The sequence below is a fragment of the Opisthorchis viverrini genome, assembly GCF_000715545.1.
Source record: "Opisthorchis viverrini unplaced genomic scaffold opera_v5_736, whole genome shotgun sequence".
Taxonomy (NCBI): Eukaryota; Metazoa; Platyhelminthes; class Trematoda; order Opisthorchiida; family Opisthorchiidae; genus Opisthorchis; species Opisthorchis viverrini.
The window spans coordinates 33652-50649 of record NW_008752405.1 but is presented as its reverse complement, the minus strand read 5'-3'; the positions used below and the strand labels follow the sequence as shown (position 1 = coordinate 50649).

Here is a 16998-nt window from a genome sequence, read left to right as displayed (position 1 = left end):
TCTCAGTCAGGCACGGAGAACGACGGAGAACAGCAACGATGATTCATTTGTGAGAGTTCAACTCAGCAGGTTTCTTCAATCGCTAAGGTTTTCGATTTGCGCAAGTATAATCAAACGTCAATTTTCAAACCCATGGGTGCCAATATTGTATCGCAAATAGAATAAAGTTTACCCGGAATTAGATAGAATTTCTGCGCATTTAGGAAAGCTAATCTGTTAACCCAGCATCCAGAATGATCCGAATTCTTTTTCACGGGCATAGGTCCCCGAACCAGTTGTGTGTGTGGCTCAGCATGATGAGGGACTATTGTTCTGTGCACAAGTTTACTTGATTTATATTACAATCGAATGGTTCCCCCAAGCCCTCATTTGCGCCAGGTTAAACTGAACGTGTTTGTTCTATATGTCGTGAATTAGTTTGTGAAAGATGATGATGTAAAATGTTTGTATGTAATATTTTGCGATTCTGCCAATAGCATCTGATTTTACCAATTGAGGCCACCTAAAAACGACTTTATCCGTCAGCTTGTTAACTGTAGGCGCATCAATTAATGCTCAAAATCGCAGCGCTAAGGCATTTCAAATCAGTGCTAGTTTCACTGATCCGGCCGCGTAGAGTTTGAGTCGTCTAGTCCCCATCGTCCAGCGATCAATTAAGCCGATATTCAAAACGTTCTATTGTCTTCACAAATTCACAGGTAACAAGTAGTTCTTCGAAGGATACTCCGTCATTTAGAGAATTACACATTGTTAGACTTCAGAGGAATTTGCTTCAAATCACTCCCCATGAGTGTTGAAGACCCGACTGATTTGGGTTGTAGGTAGATCTACAATATTGTACCGGATGTCTTTCTCCGGATTTACAAACCCTTTTTTCCACTCGTTCTTATTCAGATTTTCATCCCATTACCTAAAAATTGCTTGTTACACTGCAAAACGATGAAAGAACAAGCGAAGCCATCCACACAATCCTGCTTAATTTGGTGAAACAGCGAATTAAAACGAATCCCTCCCGTTTTCCGATTGGCTGTTCGAGAAAACATGTCTGACCAATTACATCTGCACTGACCGATGAACAAATATTTGTGAACACTTTTGAACAGCCGTGGGGTTTCTGTTCACGCAAGCTGTTTTTCTTCAAATATTTTTCTATCCCAGTTTGTCCTATGATTGGAAGTTATTTAACCCTGTGTTTTCTACACTGGTATTTTTCAAGCGTAGAAGCTGCACCGATCAGGTACGTGTTCTAATTGCCATAACACTGACGAATAAGAAACGAGACTATGCTTATCAAACGGGAAACCGAGCTCAAACGTCAGAAGCGGGAGGCGCACTCACAAAGTCTTAAACTACATCCTGGTGTACGCGTCCGTTTCGATCGTTACATTCCTTCAGGGTTATTTGTACATGGATATTGCGATCGGCACCCCAGGCCAATATCTAAGTTTGGAAGTAGATACTTCGTTTGCCACTTCGTTCGTTGTCACACTTGCCAGCTACAAAAAAGTGCAGTTCGAAAACTATAAGATTGAAGCCTCAGCGACCAAAGCTTTGGGCGCGCATGCTTCCAGTGCTGTTGGCAATCGACAACTCGAAGGACGGATCAATACCGACGTGTTACGGGTATGCAAATTAATCAGTTGTCAATGACTGAGTGCAGATTGGCGAGTACATCCATCCAGGATTCACTTTTCAGATGATCGAAAAGTTGCAATGGCGTCCATATTTTCTCGACCATTTTTCTGGAAAATTGGGACTTGCGCCTGTTTCCGAAATCCTGCCGGAAACTTTTGCTCAGTCCCTTCTAAGGCTGTTTCCACAGGAACCTGTATTCACACTCTGGTTTCGCCCGTGAGTTCTCAAAAGTCCGGCTTTTTTTGTTACACATGAGTTACAATGAGTCCGCAATTTCAGGCATCACATTTTATGCAGCGTGTGTGATTATTTACCCGAAACTCTTTGCTAAACCACCAAGTTTGTCAAGGAATTTACCATGGATATCATACACAAATGTGTTGGAATAACTGGAACAGTCCATAAACTAGTGCATTCGGAAATTTATTGGATCACTGTCAGCTTTGTAACTTTGATGGGCAACAGATCACATAGCAGGTCACTCAGGATGGCACCACAAGTGCGGACACAAATTCGCCTTTTATTTAGTGATTTGGTGGATATCGTTGAACACAATATAAGAAAAAGTACAAAGTTTCCCTGTAAGAGTAGTTTCGCGCAGTGTGAATGGAGCACCTAGAAGTCAACTTAAGTGTTTTCAGCACATGCCCGCAGTACAAAATCAGCACTAGAAGCGGCCAAATAAAAAGGGATAAATGTCAATGAGGTGAAAATTTGATAAAGTTAGTGGTGATTGGTCAAATGGTAGGCGGTCTGCTCGCTGAGTCTGACAGTTGATTTGCAGATGTTACGTCCAGATTCCAGGGGACATCTCCACTGCGCTTTCGGGTGAGCAGTCCCCCTCCTCGAGCTTTCGCTCGGGTGGCTTACGAAGATGGCTGTGTGCCATAATCTGATGGGCTTACCATCATATTTAGACTCTAATGGCTCTTATCGTAATATGTGTTGCGTTGTGGTCTGTATCTCTTACGACGGGCTCACGTGCTTGGTCAGTTCGTGATTTGCATTGCGCAGTGGTCCACCTACCACTTATTTCATGGACCAAGTTCGAACCTTCCATTTTTAGTAGGTTGGCGTCCTTATGCCGATCGCTTCATACCCGATTTGAGTTTAATATTCATGTGTTTCGCTGGCTGATATGCAGTTCTCCTTGGAGCGGGGTCCCCTTTATTTTGGCTAGTTTAGTAGTAGGATTTGTTGATGACAGTTGGAAAGTTCAGTCTAATAGCTTTTCAGTTGCGTTCTGTTGATTTATTGTTTGTTTTCTTGTTCGTCTTGGAGTTTTGTACTTCTGTATTTCGTTTGTTGGTGCTTCATTAGTGGAGTTCCACAATTTCGTGCTCGTTCTAGTATGCTGACGCTGTTCCAGTGGAATTTGTGTTGTTGCCTCTTTATTTATTGCGAAAAATGCGAGTTGCTTCTGTTTCCAAATAGCAACCATGGACACACTGACTGGCTGAAAGTTTAATCCCTTTTTTCTTACGCGGTGTTTTTCACAATACTTGAATTTAATTTTACAGGTCACATTCGTTTTGCTTGCATTGTATTTCCCTTTTGGTTTCGGTGATGCTCCTGACTGCTCCGGAATCTGTGACCCTCTGCCAAATGTTCCTAATTGATGCTCAAGCTTCCTGGTTTAATTGGTAACGATACAAAACTTCAGAAATCTCCAGAAACAATTGTCTCGGTAGCCGGTTCTTTGAATGAGTTTTGAAAATTTTCCATTTTTGTTTCCACCGGATTTCAAGGTGTTGCTGCGTGTTGGAGTTCGCTTGCTTGGTGGCCGATTGGAGCTCTGATTATACCAGTTTAGGTAGTCGCTTCAGTCATTCACAATTTTATCCCGATGCATTGTCACTCCGTGGACTTCCGCTTGCATCTGTGTTTTGGGCAAACTTGTGACGAACGTACCTATCACCGACAGCCCTTCGTTGTTTTCCTCCTTCTTCGAGAACTTGGTGTCACCGAAATCGTATAAGAGTAATGTGGCGTCCTTGTGATATTTCCTGACACTGTTGAAGCGCAGAGTTTTGGATTTTTTAACTCTTATATGCAAATATTAGTTGGTTGCAGCGGCTTGAAAATCCTTCGTTCGGCTTCGGCTCTAACAATTTTTTGGAAAAATGTGGCGTCTTCTCACCTTTCAGATAGCGTTGCGTAGTAGTGTCGTTGAGCGCAGCTTAAGCTCTGTCCACATAATGTGATGTGTACATGATGACAGTCATGCGTTTATTTTTCACGAGTAGTAAATTAAATTAGTTAAATTTTTCTACAAATATTTCATCTGATACCTATCGATAACGCCGCGTCTTGACGTATTCAAGACGTATCCAAGACGTATCCGTGTTTGTGCCCTATATCACTCGAAGCACGACTCCACAACTGCTCTCGAATATTGAAAAAAGCATTGGAAAATCTGTAGAACAACTTAACCACCACCATACTACTCACGAATAAGGGACGCATGACTCATCATGGACAAACCCAACTATGTGGACAAAACAAAACCTCCATTCAGCACCACGTGTCGCCGTGAGAACATAAAAATTTTGAGAGAAAAATGACGGGAGACCCGCTGCGATAAGACCTGCAAATCAGCCAGCCTAACGCGTGATTATACAACGCAAGCTGAGTATGAAACAAACGGGATAGGGACGACAATCTACCACAAAAGGAAGGTGCACAACTAGCCTATCACATTAATGGTAGGCGGACCACCAAGCAATACAAATCACGAATGGACCAAGCAAGAAAGAAAATGACCTACAAATTTGCACACCACTAACATTCGTTTTTATTTGACCACTCACCGTTGTGATAATGTCAATCGGGCTTTTGTTGAATGCATCATTCAGAAAGGTACATGGGAAACCTGTTTGGCATTTAATTCAGCGTGTTATTCCCTTTTCGTCTCAGACCTATTTAGCCATCCCACAGGTAAGATTTGTTCATAAAATATGGCTTTTAACATTAGACGACCCATAATTATACACCCCGGGAAGTCACGATTTGGCAGTCATTTGATAGAGGAGACTCAGTTGGAGAAAAAACACCATAAGTGTGGTGGACATTAGACGAAGTGCGAGATCGAACTCTGTGGTCTTAGTGTTACCTTGAAGTATTATATTAAATTTACCAAACATGATCTAATAAAAGAAAGCCCGAATTATTTGTTAAGTTAGCTGACCAAAAATAAGTTCCCAAGGGTGCCCAAGACCACATCCTGCTCAGAAACTATGGAACACTGATCGACAAGCACCTGACATACGGTTGGACGCATTTGAATAAGTGCCGAGCAAAATGGTCGTCCGACTATTGACCAAGCATGCAGATTCGGTCTTCGACGAACCAAGGCTGACTGAAGACAGGACCGTATTCTCCATATAGTGGGAATTAGTTATAAGGTCGAACAATGGTGGTAAACCTGTCAAGTACTGGGTGCTGCAGGCTATTAATGAGTGTGCGTAGTTGATAGAATAACGGACAAGTGCAGTAGTGCGTCAGAAATCATGTGAGAATTGAAAGCCAAACCAAAGACAAACACCTTTCAGGTTTTTCTCGCTTGCTCTCGGATGGAACATCAAAATGTTTCGAGCAGTTTTGCTCTCGTTTGTCTTGCATGCAAACCCCGAAATGCCTTAGGTTTGCAGCATTTATAATTTGATTTTAAGCATGGATGTCGACCTGCAAATGAAGCTAAGCTATTGTGGAATAGATTAGCTTCAGCAATGAACTAGGTCCACACCAAGAATTCCCTGATTTCCTTCCACTGCTATATGCACTGCTAATATGACATGTTTAGCTTACGAAGAGCCAACTAACAGTCGTGGTAAGCCTTCCCTTTTAGTAGTCGTCCCAAGAGGAACCGGGCAAAACTGGATACGTGGCTGGTGAATGGATGGGTAGTTCACTAAGTGCGTATTGGGCACGCTACACATCAGCCCATCTTGTTTGAATCGATTTGCCTCCATCTAGTGGCTACTAGTCGGATAGATGAAACATTCGCATAGCATATTTTGTCACTTCAACGTAAATTAACTTCACCCACATGACAAATCTGAACACAACATCTACAAAACTACATGTTGATTATGCAAGTCCAGGAAAATCAAGGTTCGTCAGCCCGACATCGAAACACACAATTCGACCTTTAACTTAGAGAACACAGTTTGCTTATTACCCACGTGTAAGAGGAAAAATCTGTGCAATGCTATTTAACCGAGTTAGACAGGGTTTAGTTGGAAAACTTGAACAACTACTTATGCGAATCGTTTTGTCTCGGGATATATGAACTCCGAAAAGATCCGGTATGCCTGCCACACATGTGGTTTACAATGGAAACAGTAATACCAGACCAACAGTTCTTACTTTGTGAAATCGGTGAACGTAAAGTACAATTATTATCCGAAATCCGATCGACGGGTGCCATACAAATTTCCAAACATGCAACTTGGTGGTTGATCTCGAGGCCTGCACTGTAATAATAAGCTGGTAGATTAGGTGGGACGCGAAATAAAGTTGTGAAACTCCATATCTCATCAGCAATGTCACTTAAACGTACCAGAAGTGCCACTAAAACAAGTAATCCACACCCTAAGCTTCGAATGTGAAAGTACACTCAGGCCAGCCATACTTTGTGCTTTGACATGTTTCACGCACACAAAGGAACCACTGAATGAGCCAAGAAAATAACAGGCAGGCCTTCTGATCTCACGGCTATTTTAGAGAAGAGGCGTGTTATGCAAGCGAAAGCCAGGCTAAAATCTTTAGAATCACTTGACATCAAAACAGAAAAGACTAGAAGCCGTTGAGTAGCAATGCAGGATGAAAACAAAATCGATTTCATGATTTGTGGCCTATAGTCTATTGATTTCCACGCAGGGATGAAGACGGAGAATACAGAAACGGGATTTTTTCCTTTGGTGGAGTTCATGATTACCGATATGATGGACAGTTATTATACTTTCCCGTGGTGTTCGCCAACTCATGGATAATTCAAGCTACAAAGTGAGTCCAACACTGCTGACAGTATTTTGCAAGGTTCTGAAGTCCACATAGGCAACTGACATGAACATATTTTGTGAAATAGTTTCTTGAACTAACACCGTTTTCTGCATGTTTCGTTCCACATATGAAGGCTGAAACCCTACGCGTAAGACAATATACTACAATGCAAGCTAGTTTTATTCTCTGCCGCCATTGTTTATAACCAGGCCAGTTCCCAACGGTTAGAAGCTTTGAACTCCAGTGACAAACGGATTTGTGAAGGCTATTCGGAGTTTATTGCGACGTTTTTGCTCTCCGGCAATGTATCAATTGTGGGCTTACTCGAATGAAGGCTTACTGGAATGAAAACGAAAACCGTGTGCCATGTATGCATCTAGCCTGCACTAAGACCGCTTAGATTTTTTTCGCCAGTTCCTTAAATAACTGATCGGTAGAGAAAAAAACATTGGTATTCGAAACAATGAGAGAATACTTTCGGGTATAGACAAAATGGAACTTCGAAAGCTGACTTGAATAACTGACGATCGCTTAAAGCTTTTGATCTAGTCATTCTGTCAGAAAGTCCCTTCAAAAATAAAATTTTTCGAAAATAGTTAAATGGTTAAAAAATTACTATTTATATCAAGACTGATCGAAGGATTGTTTGCTCAGAACTTGGATGTAATGCTCATTAGCTAAAATGTCCTTTTTGTTAGTCGCCATTGGTTTCTGAAAAAGTAAAGCCCAATTTATCGAACGTATCAATAATTTTGGAATAAATTCCACCATTCTGAATTAAAAGGTGATGTTTTTAATCAGTTGGTGATTGGTCAGATCTTCTCGCTTGGCAACTGGCTTGCAAATATTTTGTCTACACCAGGGGAGAAGACATCGGCAAAGTTTTGATTGGGCATATTCCATCTACCTACTTGGTTTCAAATTGTTAGGAACGGCAATTGCAAGGTGTTCACGAGGACATTGAAAGTTTGCCCGAACACTGGCATTCCCGACAAACAACTTGTGTATAATGGAAAAACAATTTCTACTCATTGACGATACAGAGGTTAGACACTGCCGTGCATCAAACGCGAAAGGTGAGGCGAAAATAAATAAACCGAACCTGCTAGGTCTTCCAAAAGCCGACAGCGGACCCATTAAATATGAGCAGAGCTCTCAGACAACAACGGACAGGACTTCACAACTAAAAATGGTGAAACTGTACAGAAATCGAAGGAGATGCGTGTGGAATTGGAGGCATAATTTGAGCCATCTGGCCGCAGAAGCAAGTGGTTAGAGCAGACCAATATACAAAGTAGTGCATTTAACCAACCATTCAAACTCAACGGGATCGCCAACCAGTATTAGAAATGCCAAGCGGAGTTACCCAGTGAGATAATCTCATCCTGGGAAATCGGATAGCAACACCAATTCCGAATATATCAATCAAGTTTACGAATAATATTTACGCATACTAGAACATTCACCAGCAGAGTATCAAGTCGAAGGACGATAGATGATATGGCGACACCATTTCAAGACGGACCTATAAGAAAACTACAAAAATGGACGTAGATGGTGGAATATTATCAACTCAAGCTCGATCAGTCAATCGCCGCCTAGATAATTACACAGTGGTGACATAATTGAACTGAAAAGTGTTCCCGCGGTCGCTATTCACCCTCTTATCTAGCGCATTCGGACGCCGTTTGGAATCCAAATATTCTGCAACGTATTACCGCACGCGATTGAATACACAGTTTGGTATCTGTTCTGAAAAACTGATCCAACTAATTGGCCTCTGCCATTATGCGTGTGTTGTGGCAATCTAGCAACTAGCCGCCTAAATTCTACGAACGCCATAAACAGGATGATAAATGCAGCTCTGTGGACCATAAAAAGCCGCATGATCATTTGGGATTTGCTTGGCTTGGTGCAGCAGTAAACTGTGCTATCTCCCACACAATAAGAAGCAAAGGCGAAAAACTATGTATTGCAGGTCAGCAATGTAATACTGAGTAATTGATTGATTTTAGGTTCATATTTCTTTATCTGCAAAGAACTATTGTGGAATTGCTTTTGTTTCAAGTACACCCGTTGGTAATTTATTTTAATTCAATGTCAAACGACGCAATATTTTGCCACAGAGTTGTGTTAACGAGACCACTCATCATCATCATCATCGACACCACGACATCAGTGTTCAACACCGATGCTTCACTGCCGTACAACCATGACTTATTTGAAAGCCTTATTGTAAAGAAAAGGATAAAGGTGGACGGGGCAGGAACTTAGTGCTAGCTTAACACAATCATTTCGAGGTGCCTACACCTCCACACATTCACTNNNTCGGCATAGAACCTGACAACAAAAACGCCCCTGACATCGGTTGGCAGCCATATCTTGTAGTGTCTTCAACCGTGATCCCCTTCATACTCCTCTGCCAAGTCAAGGGTTGGCCACCTCTCTGTTTACGCCACTCTGAGTTGGCCATGGAAAACAGCACTCTCTTCGGCAAACGAGACCACTATCACTTCATCAACCTGTGTTTCACGTAAATTATCCAATACATCCCAGTGTGTTGTGCGGGTGTGGCCACACCGTCAAACCTCAAAACTATCGAGTTCTTTTTGGGACATGCCTGCGTTGGTTTTTATGCCTTGTTCATATATTTCTGACGTTCCAAAAATAGAAAAATGTCGTTATTCTGGTTCTGGAATCTCGATGTCACAGGAGTGTTACTGGAAGCAGAGGTTTTCGGTCACAGTCTGAATTTGATAACTTTTGGTTTGTTGAACGGTGCCAGGATTTTCTGAGGCATACTGTAAACTTTTGTTCCCCGTTAACTCAGTAATTTTAGCCGGACAGCTGGAAAATTCGTAAAAGTACAGTTACAGGTGTCGCTTTAGTTGCACACTTACGTTGCAAACACACGAGAAATCTCCCTGCTTGACTCATTTCCTTCGAAAATGCAGGCCATTTCAAAAAGCCCAAAACTTCCCCGCAAATCTTAATGTGCACTCTGAAGCTACGAAATGTGTTTGCTGCTTAAGGGTGTCTCTGCGATCCGCTGTTTTTTAAAAGCACTGCCTCTACGCCCAGCTGATGAAGAATCACTACTTCGGTCTAGTAAAACATTGGATTAGCAGTGCTGGGGCACTCCAGATTGATCTCAGTGTGATAATTTACTCTTGCTTCATGGGTTACGTTAGCTAAGAAACGGCACATGCCGGTGTACCATCTGCTTTGCAGAGCGCACTTTGCCTAAAATGGGACTGAATAAAAGTTACAAAGTAGTAGACAGACAATGGATTTGCAATAAAGATTAAAATCACCAACTAATTAGTGCGAGTTGACAAAAACCGACTCCCGGAATGCGCATCCATGGGTACTGACATTGGCGGATATATCCCAATCGCTTAGTCAGTGGAACTATTATATTATAGCCAATATCCTCAATGCATAGCATCCATCGCCCACAGTGCTTGGCTAATTCTGACACGCCATCAACTAGAGCCAACAAACTCACTGAAAGATTCCCGAAGCTATCGCTAGAAAACCAAAACATTCAAACTGTGCTAAACCGACTTTTTTTTAGCTAATTCTTGTGGTGTAAAAACTAAAGCAAAGCACAAAATCAGCTTTTTAGTAAAACAGTCGTAAATGGTTACGTGACGCAGCTGCATGGCATAGCATATAAAGATATCACTTTCTCTACTGTACTGTCTCCGTTTCGAGCTGATTAAAATTCCGCTGACTTTGACTCTGTTTGATCTGTTGGTCATCCTTGTGGGGTATGTAATACCGTTGGGGTTCAGTCTCTTGGCATACTTGTTGTAGAATTTCACTGGGAGAGGACGTGGTTTGTCAGCAAGATTGCAACATTCAATTCAGCACTGCAGTTCCTTACTTCTATGGTCCCAGAGAGCAAATCAATCAAATTCATCGTTTGTTGAATTTGCCTGCCGACGGAATTAGTCAGGGAGAGAATATACTGAACTGCGACAAAGCCGATTCGTATCCTCAGTTGCACGTTCAATTTGGTTCGTTGCATGTTCACTGGAGAATGGATGAGATCTGGGAAACGGTAGGTGCATTATCTACAAAGTCTTATAAATATCTGCTATTACCTGTCATGTGTTTGATTCGTAAGGTTGAATGCGCTTGCTAGATTTTAAGACATTTTAGTTGGGCAAGTTGGGCATTTTTTTAAATAAATCATAATAAATCAACCTCCATCAGCCCATGACAAAGTTGTATTATCAAGTGGGTAAAAATCTAACCCGCAAAGAGGCCTATACCAAAAGCTCGTCACACATTTGCCTAGCATTTGTAACCTCCTGACGAAGCAAGCTTGCTTGCAAATCAAGTTAGTCATCACCATTCTGGACGGAATCATTTGTGCGTGCACGGCTGGGTGCCTTTTACCTTTTCGCTGACTACCTTTGTTACATATGTATGTTTTTCGTCCAACTTCATTGGTGTTTATGAAGCCCCCTTCCTCAAGATCGGATAGGTTCATCCGCGATCTGTGTTAGTTTTAAGTCCATCTTGCTTGCGCTTCACTGAACACCCAAGAATCAACAACTGAATGAGCAATATTGGTTGCAAACTGGCACCGAGGTACGGTAACACCTAGTATACCCTGAACACAATGTAATTTGCCAAAATCAGACGACAGCTAACAGGCGTATAAATAATGCTTTGATGGCAATCGTCAGCACCCCTTCTTTGTATGCCAAGTGTATTGGGTATGCTTTATTGCTGTACACAGTTACTTTGTCAAATATTTCACTTGCTCTACCGATGTTGCTTTATAGAAAAGGGACCGAAAATCTTTCGTTTGCAAATCGGGCATTCGCACCAACATTGGTCTGCCCGGTTGGGAATGCGGACACAAACTGATGTACAAACTCTTTGCAGTGTATGATTTGAGAAACGCACGAATTGGACTCGCCGATGCAAGCCGCCCATAGTAAACGCGTCATGCGAGAATTTCGCTTTGTGGAGTTCAATTTCCATTGCATGCTTCAGATAAACCAAGGTTCATTGTAGTACACCATGCTTCCTTCAACCAGGGTGGGGCAGCTTGAAATAGAGAAGAAACGTGGGTAAATTTCGGTTCTTTGGAAAAGCACTGATACCTGCCGATTGATTTTGACTTTTAGGTGATTTCATTCAAAATTTTGAACTGAGCATATCCAGTCATGCATACGAACCGCTATTGTTCCTTGATAACGTTGGACGACCAACATAGAAAAATTGGACATTTAAGAAGATACTGACAACGTACTGGTCGAATACATTGCATTCCACATGCATCACGTTTTCAAATGATTTTTGCGAGCGAAATGGGCTTCAGCGTAAAGGACAATGGAGAGTGAGGCTAAATTTATACAACGAAAACGAAACGGACAGGTAATTTTAGCCCGTCGCACATCATATGTCGATGTGCCGATGATTCAATTGTCTTCACACATTATCGCTTTTTTGATGGTATCTCAAGTTTCTTAACTCACCATTCAATGACATGAACCTACATACACGAGACTGATATTTTTGGACGAGAATAAAGTTTTCTAGACTCTCCAGCTGCAGTCAGACGTTCGGGATGTACGGCGTCTTTATGTGCACGAAAGGCCAAATACGCTCACATGGTGCCCGGATAATTGACAGTGTCACAATTTGAGTGTACAGATGGACAATAAATGGGAAACTGAATTATACACAGGATCAGGTATGATATAACACTCGCTGAGCAGAACGAACACGGCTTCAGGCCAGTAGTTTCTTGAGTAGCAAGGATACTGTATTTATTTGACGATCTTTCAGTTTTCCTATAAGGACAGTTAGAAATGTACGTCCTTTCCCACAGTTTTATCTCGAAACCACGCCACATGCAACGGGAAGTGGTGTGTGACTAAGTGAGATTTTAGGCGAGAATTGTTCGCTGAAATGGGTATAATACGAAAAGCGAAATTGACTGCGCCCGTCGTGGATTGAAATTAGTCCATATTGTGTGGAGAGTTGGAGGGCGGGCTGCAAGTATGGAACGTGATCTATACTAATCCGACTGGTTATCAGAACCATGTTTATGCAGGAAAAAACGATGCATGAACAAAGATGAACGTGATATCTAATGCGCTGGGGTGTTTAGGTAGCACTGCGAAAACAAGGGGACCTATGCTTACGTGTATGCTTTTAAAATGGCGTGGTTATGGGAATGTAATTTATTAGTGTGGTGCCCCGCTTGTGGGCGCCTACTCAGTTAATTTGGGAGGAGAAACATCCAGCGTGTCCAGTTAAAATTTCTGAAGCCAGTATATGCATCAGTGGTCAGGATCTGTGACGTTACTGAATCTTTTTAGAGTTCTTAGTCACCTGCTTGTCTTTAGGCCTCATAAAGTTCATAAACCAGTGAGGCTAAATTTATACAACGACAACGAAACGGACAGGTGATTTTAGCCCGTCGCACATCATATGTCGATGTGCCGATGATTCAATTGTCTTCACACATTATCGCTTTTTTGATGGTATCTCAAGTTTCTTAACTCACCATTCAATGACATGAACCTACATACACGAGACTGATATTTTTGGACGAGAATAAAGTTTTCTAGACTCTCCAGCTGCAGTCAGACGTTCGGGATGTACGGCGTCTTTATGTGCACGAAAGGCCAAATACGCTCACATGGTGCCCGGATAATTGACAGTGTCACAATTTGAGTGTACAGATGGACAATAAATGGGAAACTGAATTATACACAGGATCAGGTATGATATAACACTCGCTGAGCAGAACGAACACGGCTTCAGGCCAGTAGTTTCTTGAGTAGCAAGGATACTGTATTTATTTGACGATCTTTCAGTTTTCCTATAAGGACAGTTAGAAATGTACGTCCTTTCCCACAGTTTTATCTCGAAACCACGCCACATGCAACGGGAAGTGGTGTGTGACTAAGTGAGATTTTAGGCGAGAATTGTTCGCTGAAATGGGTATAAAACAAAAAGCGAAATTGACTGCGCCCGTCGTGGATTGAAATTAGTCCATATTGTGTGGAGCGTTGGAGGGCGGGCTGCAAGTATGGAACGTGATCTATACTAATCCGACTGGTTATCAGAACCATGTTTATGCAGGAAAAAACGATGCATGAACAAAGATGAACGTGATATCTAATGCGCTGGGGTGTTTAGGTAGCACTGCGAAAACAAGGGGACCTATGCTTACGTGTATGCTTTTAAAATGGCGTGGTTATGGGAATGTAATTTATTAGTGTGGTGCCCCGCTTGTGGGCGCCTACTCAGTTAATTTGGGAGGAGAAACATCCAGCGTGTCCAGTTAAAATTTCTGAAGCCAGTATATGCATCAGTGGTCAGGATCTGTGACGTTACTGAATCTTTTTAGAGTTCTTAGTCACCTGCTTGTCTTTAGGCCTCATAAAGTTCATAAACCTATAGTCTGTTAGCTCGGCGTCTAGGATTGAAGCACACTGCGAGGCTGCGTGCCACCTCAGCAGGGTCACCGAGGGACGAATATCGTGCTCTGAGTGAAACAGAAAGGTCACTGTTAGGTAATTGAAAATTCAAAACGGTAACGTATCCTTTGGTACCCTGCAAACTGCTCTTACCGGATATCTCCATAGCCAAGACCCAAATAATTTCATTTCATTCAGAAAATTTCCCTTTGCTCCTGGAAAATCCATTCCTTTCGAGTCAACATCTGTGCAGGGAAGCGCTAAAGATTTGGTACTAATTACAGAGTTGCACAAACCAGAAGCGTTGAACGCGCGTGAAAATGTGACACCAACTCTCATTCAAACGCAACTTGACGTACAGTTTTCTGAAAACAGTCGCAGTGCGCTGGCCAAAAGAGCAATATGGCCTTGCGCAAGAGCTGCTGATCCAGCGAAACTATTCTTTCAGCCTGAAATCTTTTTCTTTTCTTCCTCGATGAGCGAACCCTGCCTAGCATCGCAAGATCAATGATCTGACAAGCATGAAACACTTTTTTCTGGACGGATGAGATAAGATTTAGACTAAAACAATCTTTTAACTATGGAGTGTAACAAGATGAAATGAAGGCGAGTGGCTACGTTGTCCTGGGATAGCTCAAAAGCCTATGTAAGCGTACAGTTTACTGTAACCGGAGGACAGTGGTGGCAATAGTTAAATGGTTCCATCAGCTTTTTGACCCATAAATGGAAGCAATCTGACATTGTGGTTCTCACTGAAATCGATCTACTCAGAATATAGGATTTTGCATTTGGGTTCCGTGAAGCGATTACACAAGGACCTCCAAGGAACGCCGCACCAAACAAAATTATTTGGTCATTTGAGTTATTAATAAAATCAATGAACCTGCTCAAATATGGAACGTATGCAGACTTTGAGCCTTGAGAGTACACATTTGCGCTGTTGGATCAACTGCTACACATGCTCAGAGAGCGTTCTCAGTCCTCCGTGTTCCGTGTGGCGTGGGCGCTATAACTTGGACACCGCTATCTGACTTTTTTTAAAGTTTATCCTTTACAGATCTCCCAGACACGACAAAATGCTTACTAAATATCTGAACAGCGACCCACCAGCCCCGACAGAGTACTGATATAAACGGGAAGGGGCAATGATGAAACACTGATAAATAATAAATTCGATCGCTCTACGTTATGAGATGTGTATCTACTTACTAAAATGGGTACGTACCATAATGAGGAAGAATTTTCACTGACACGCTTTGTCTCATATTTGGAAAACTATTCGCCGCCAATAACCGTACCAAAAAATACATAAGTCGTTGCAAATAATGTTGAGAAAAGTAGTTGGAATGTGAGCCCGAAAATTATGGTCTAATAAATGATATTTCATTGAAAGTTGAACAAAATAATTTCAAAAAAATATTTCCGAAATATATTCTTCATTTTCACTGTGGGAGCCCTAACTATTTTCTCGTAACAAAATTTCGAGGGGAATGGCCATGGACAAAACTATGCTGAATATGATCATTTCTCAAGTTGGTGGTTGAAACAAACTTCATAGTCATGTGACCGGTTTCACCCTGATTAGGACCCATCAGACCTACTCATTCATGAATTTTCCTCAACCTCCTGTTCTACTCGAAACTCAGTTACACGAAATTAGCTATGCACACTCAGTTAAATCAAAGTTGCTTTCCCAAGTGACTCAGCTTATTCTAGCCTAATCTCTGGATTACGATATTCTTCGACTAAACGATAAGTGCTTCGTACAAATCGGGCTGGTTTGTTAGAAATGAAAAATGCTTCAAAGGGATCCTCACAAGCCACGTAATCTAACTGTTGGAGAAAATATTGGTTAGATTCTCCATCGTGTCCTTGAACTGTTACCACAATAGTCCACCTCACTGCCATAAATCATACAACACTTTTTACTCTACTCTTGTCTCATGTCTTGCTTTAGCTCGAATATCAGTATGATGGCACTCTACTTAATGCAAGAAAGATGGTGCGGGACCTACGGGTAGCTGATTTTAATCATATTGGTGATTGACAACTGTTGAGTTGGGCATAGTTATTTTTTTTCAGCCGAATTAGGATGTCTCTGAATGACTAGGTACCGGGTTGGTTATGTCACGCCTGATGTCAAAAGATTCTTCTGCCTTTGCAATTTTTTTGATTCTTATTAGAAAAGGCGATGGACATACATTCGACAGTGTACTAGCACGAAGAGAATCAAATGCAGAGCGATGCAGCATTTTGTTCTCCACTATAACCTCTGCGATTTATCGTGATGGATGCACGTGTGAACAGCAGAGAGCCTCTCGTACCAGATTGACTAATGGTTAGATGATAGACTAACACATTTTCCCAATCTAGTTGATTCGGATTGAGATACATTTGGCGACGAGTACCTTAAATCTGTATGGTATCCTGATAATCCAACGCGAAACGCTCCTGTTCTGCAGTTGTACCTTTGAGCCAATGTTTTTGGTTGAGGTCGTCAGTCATCCACCTGTGCAGAACTGGGCTCTCTGGTGGTTTGCTAGCCAGTGGGCCAACGTTAATCGCATACTCAGACGTGATCCCACGACCAAAAGGCCTTTACGTCTGCCATTAGTTGCGTCAAATTTGTCGACCACACATGAGGTCACTGCTGACACCGTTCGTCCTCTTTAACGGGTTAGTTCTGAAACCCATAACCTCGTCGCGTTTTGGTAATGAAGGGATTTTGAAGATTTTAAAGGAACGAATCGTCTGCCGATCTAACAGATGCAAACAACTACAAAAGGACAGAATTTTGACTGAAAAAAAACTGAATGTACACGGTAGATAGTAAAGTTTACGTCTGTGAGCGCCCAAATTGAATCCCATATTATGGGGATAATGCGTGGTACCTACCGGCATGCGA

At 42.0% G+C, this 16998-nt stretch overlaps 1 protein-coding gene across 1 annotated transcript; it reads left to right on the top strand.

Moving 5' to 3' along the window:
- Positions 1 to 1497: 1497 nt before the first annotated feature.
- Positions 1498 to 11591, top strand: T265_15690 (hypothetical protein; the record flags this gene model as incomplete). The annotated part of the gene is made up of 5 exons (XM_009178948.1): positions 1498 to 1623; positions 1661 to 1851; positions 6517 to 6642; positions 10459 to 10705; positions 11439 to 11591. Coding segments are annotated over 5 exons (843 nt in total), but the record flags the coding sequence as incomplete, so codon positions are not given.
- Between the last annotated feature and the right edge of the window lie 5407 nt (positions 11592 to 16998).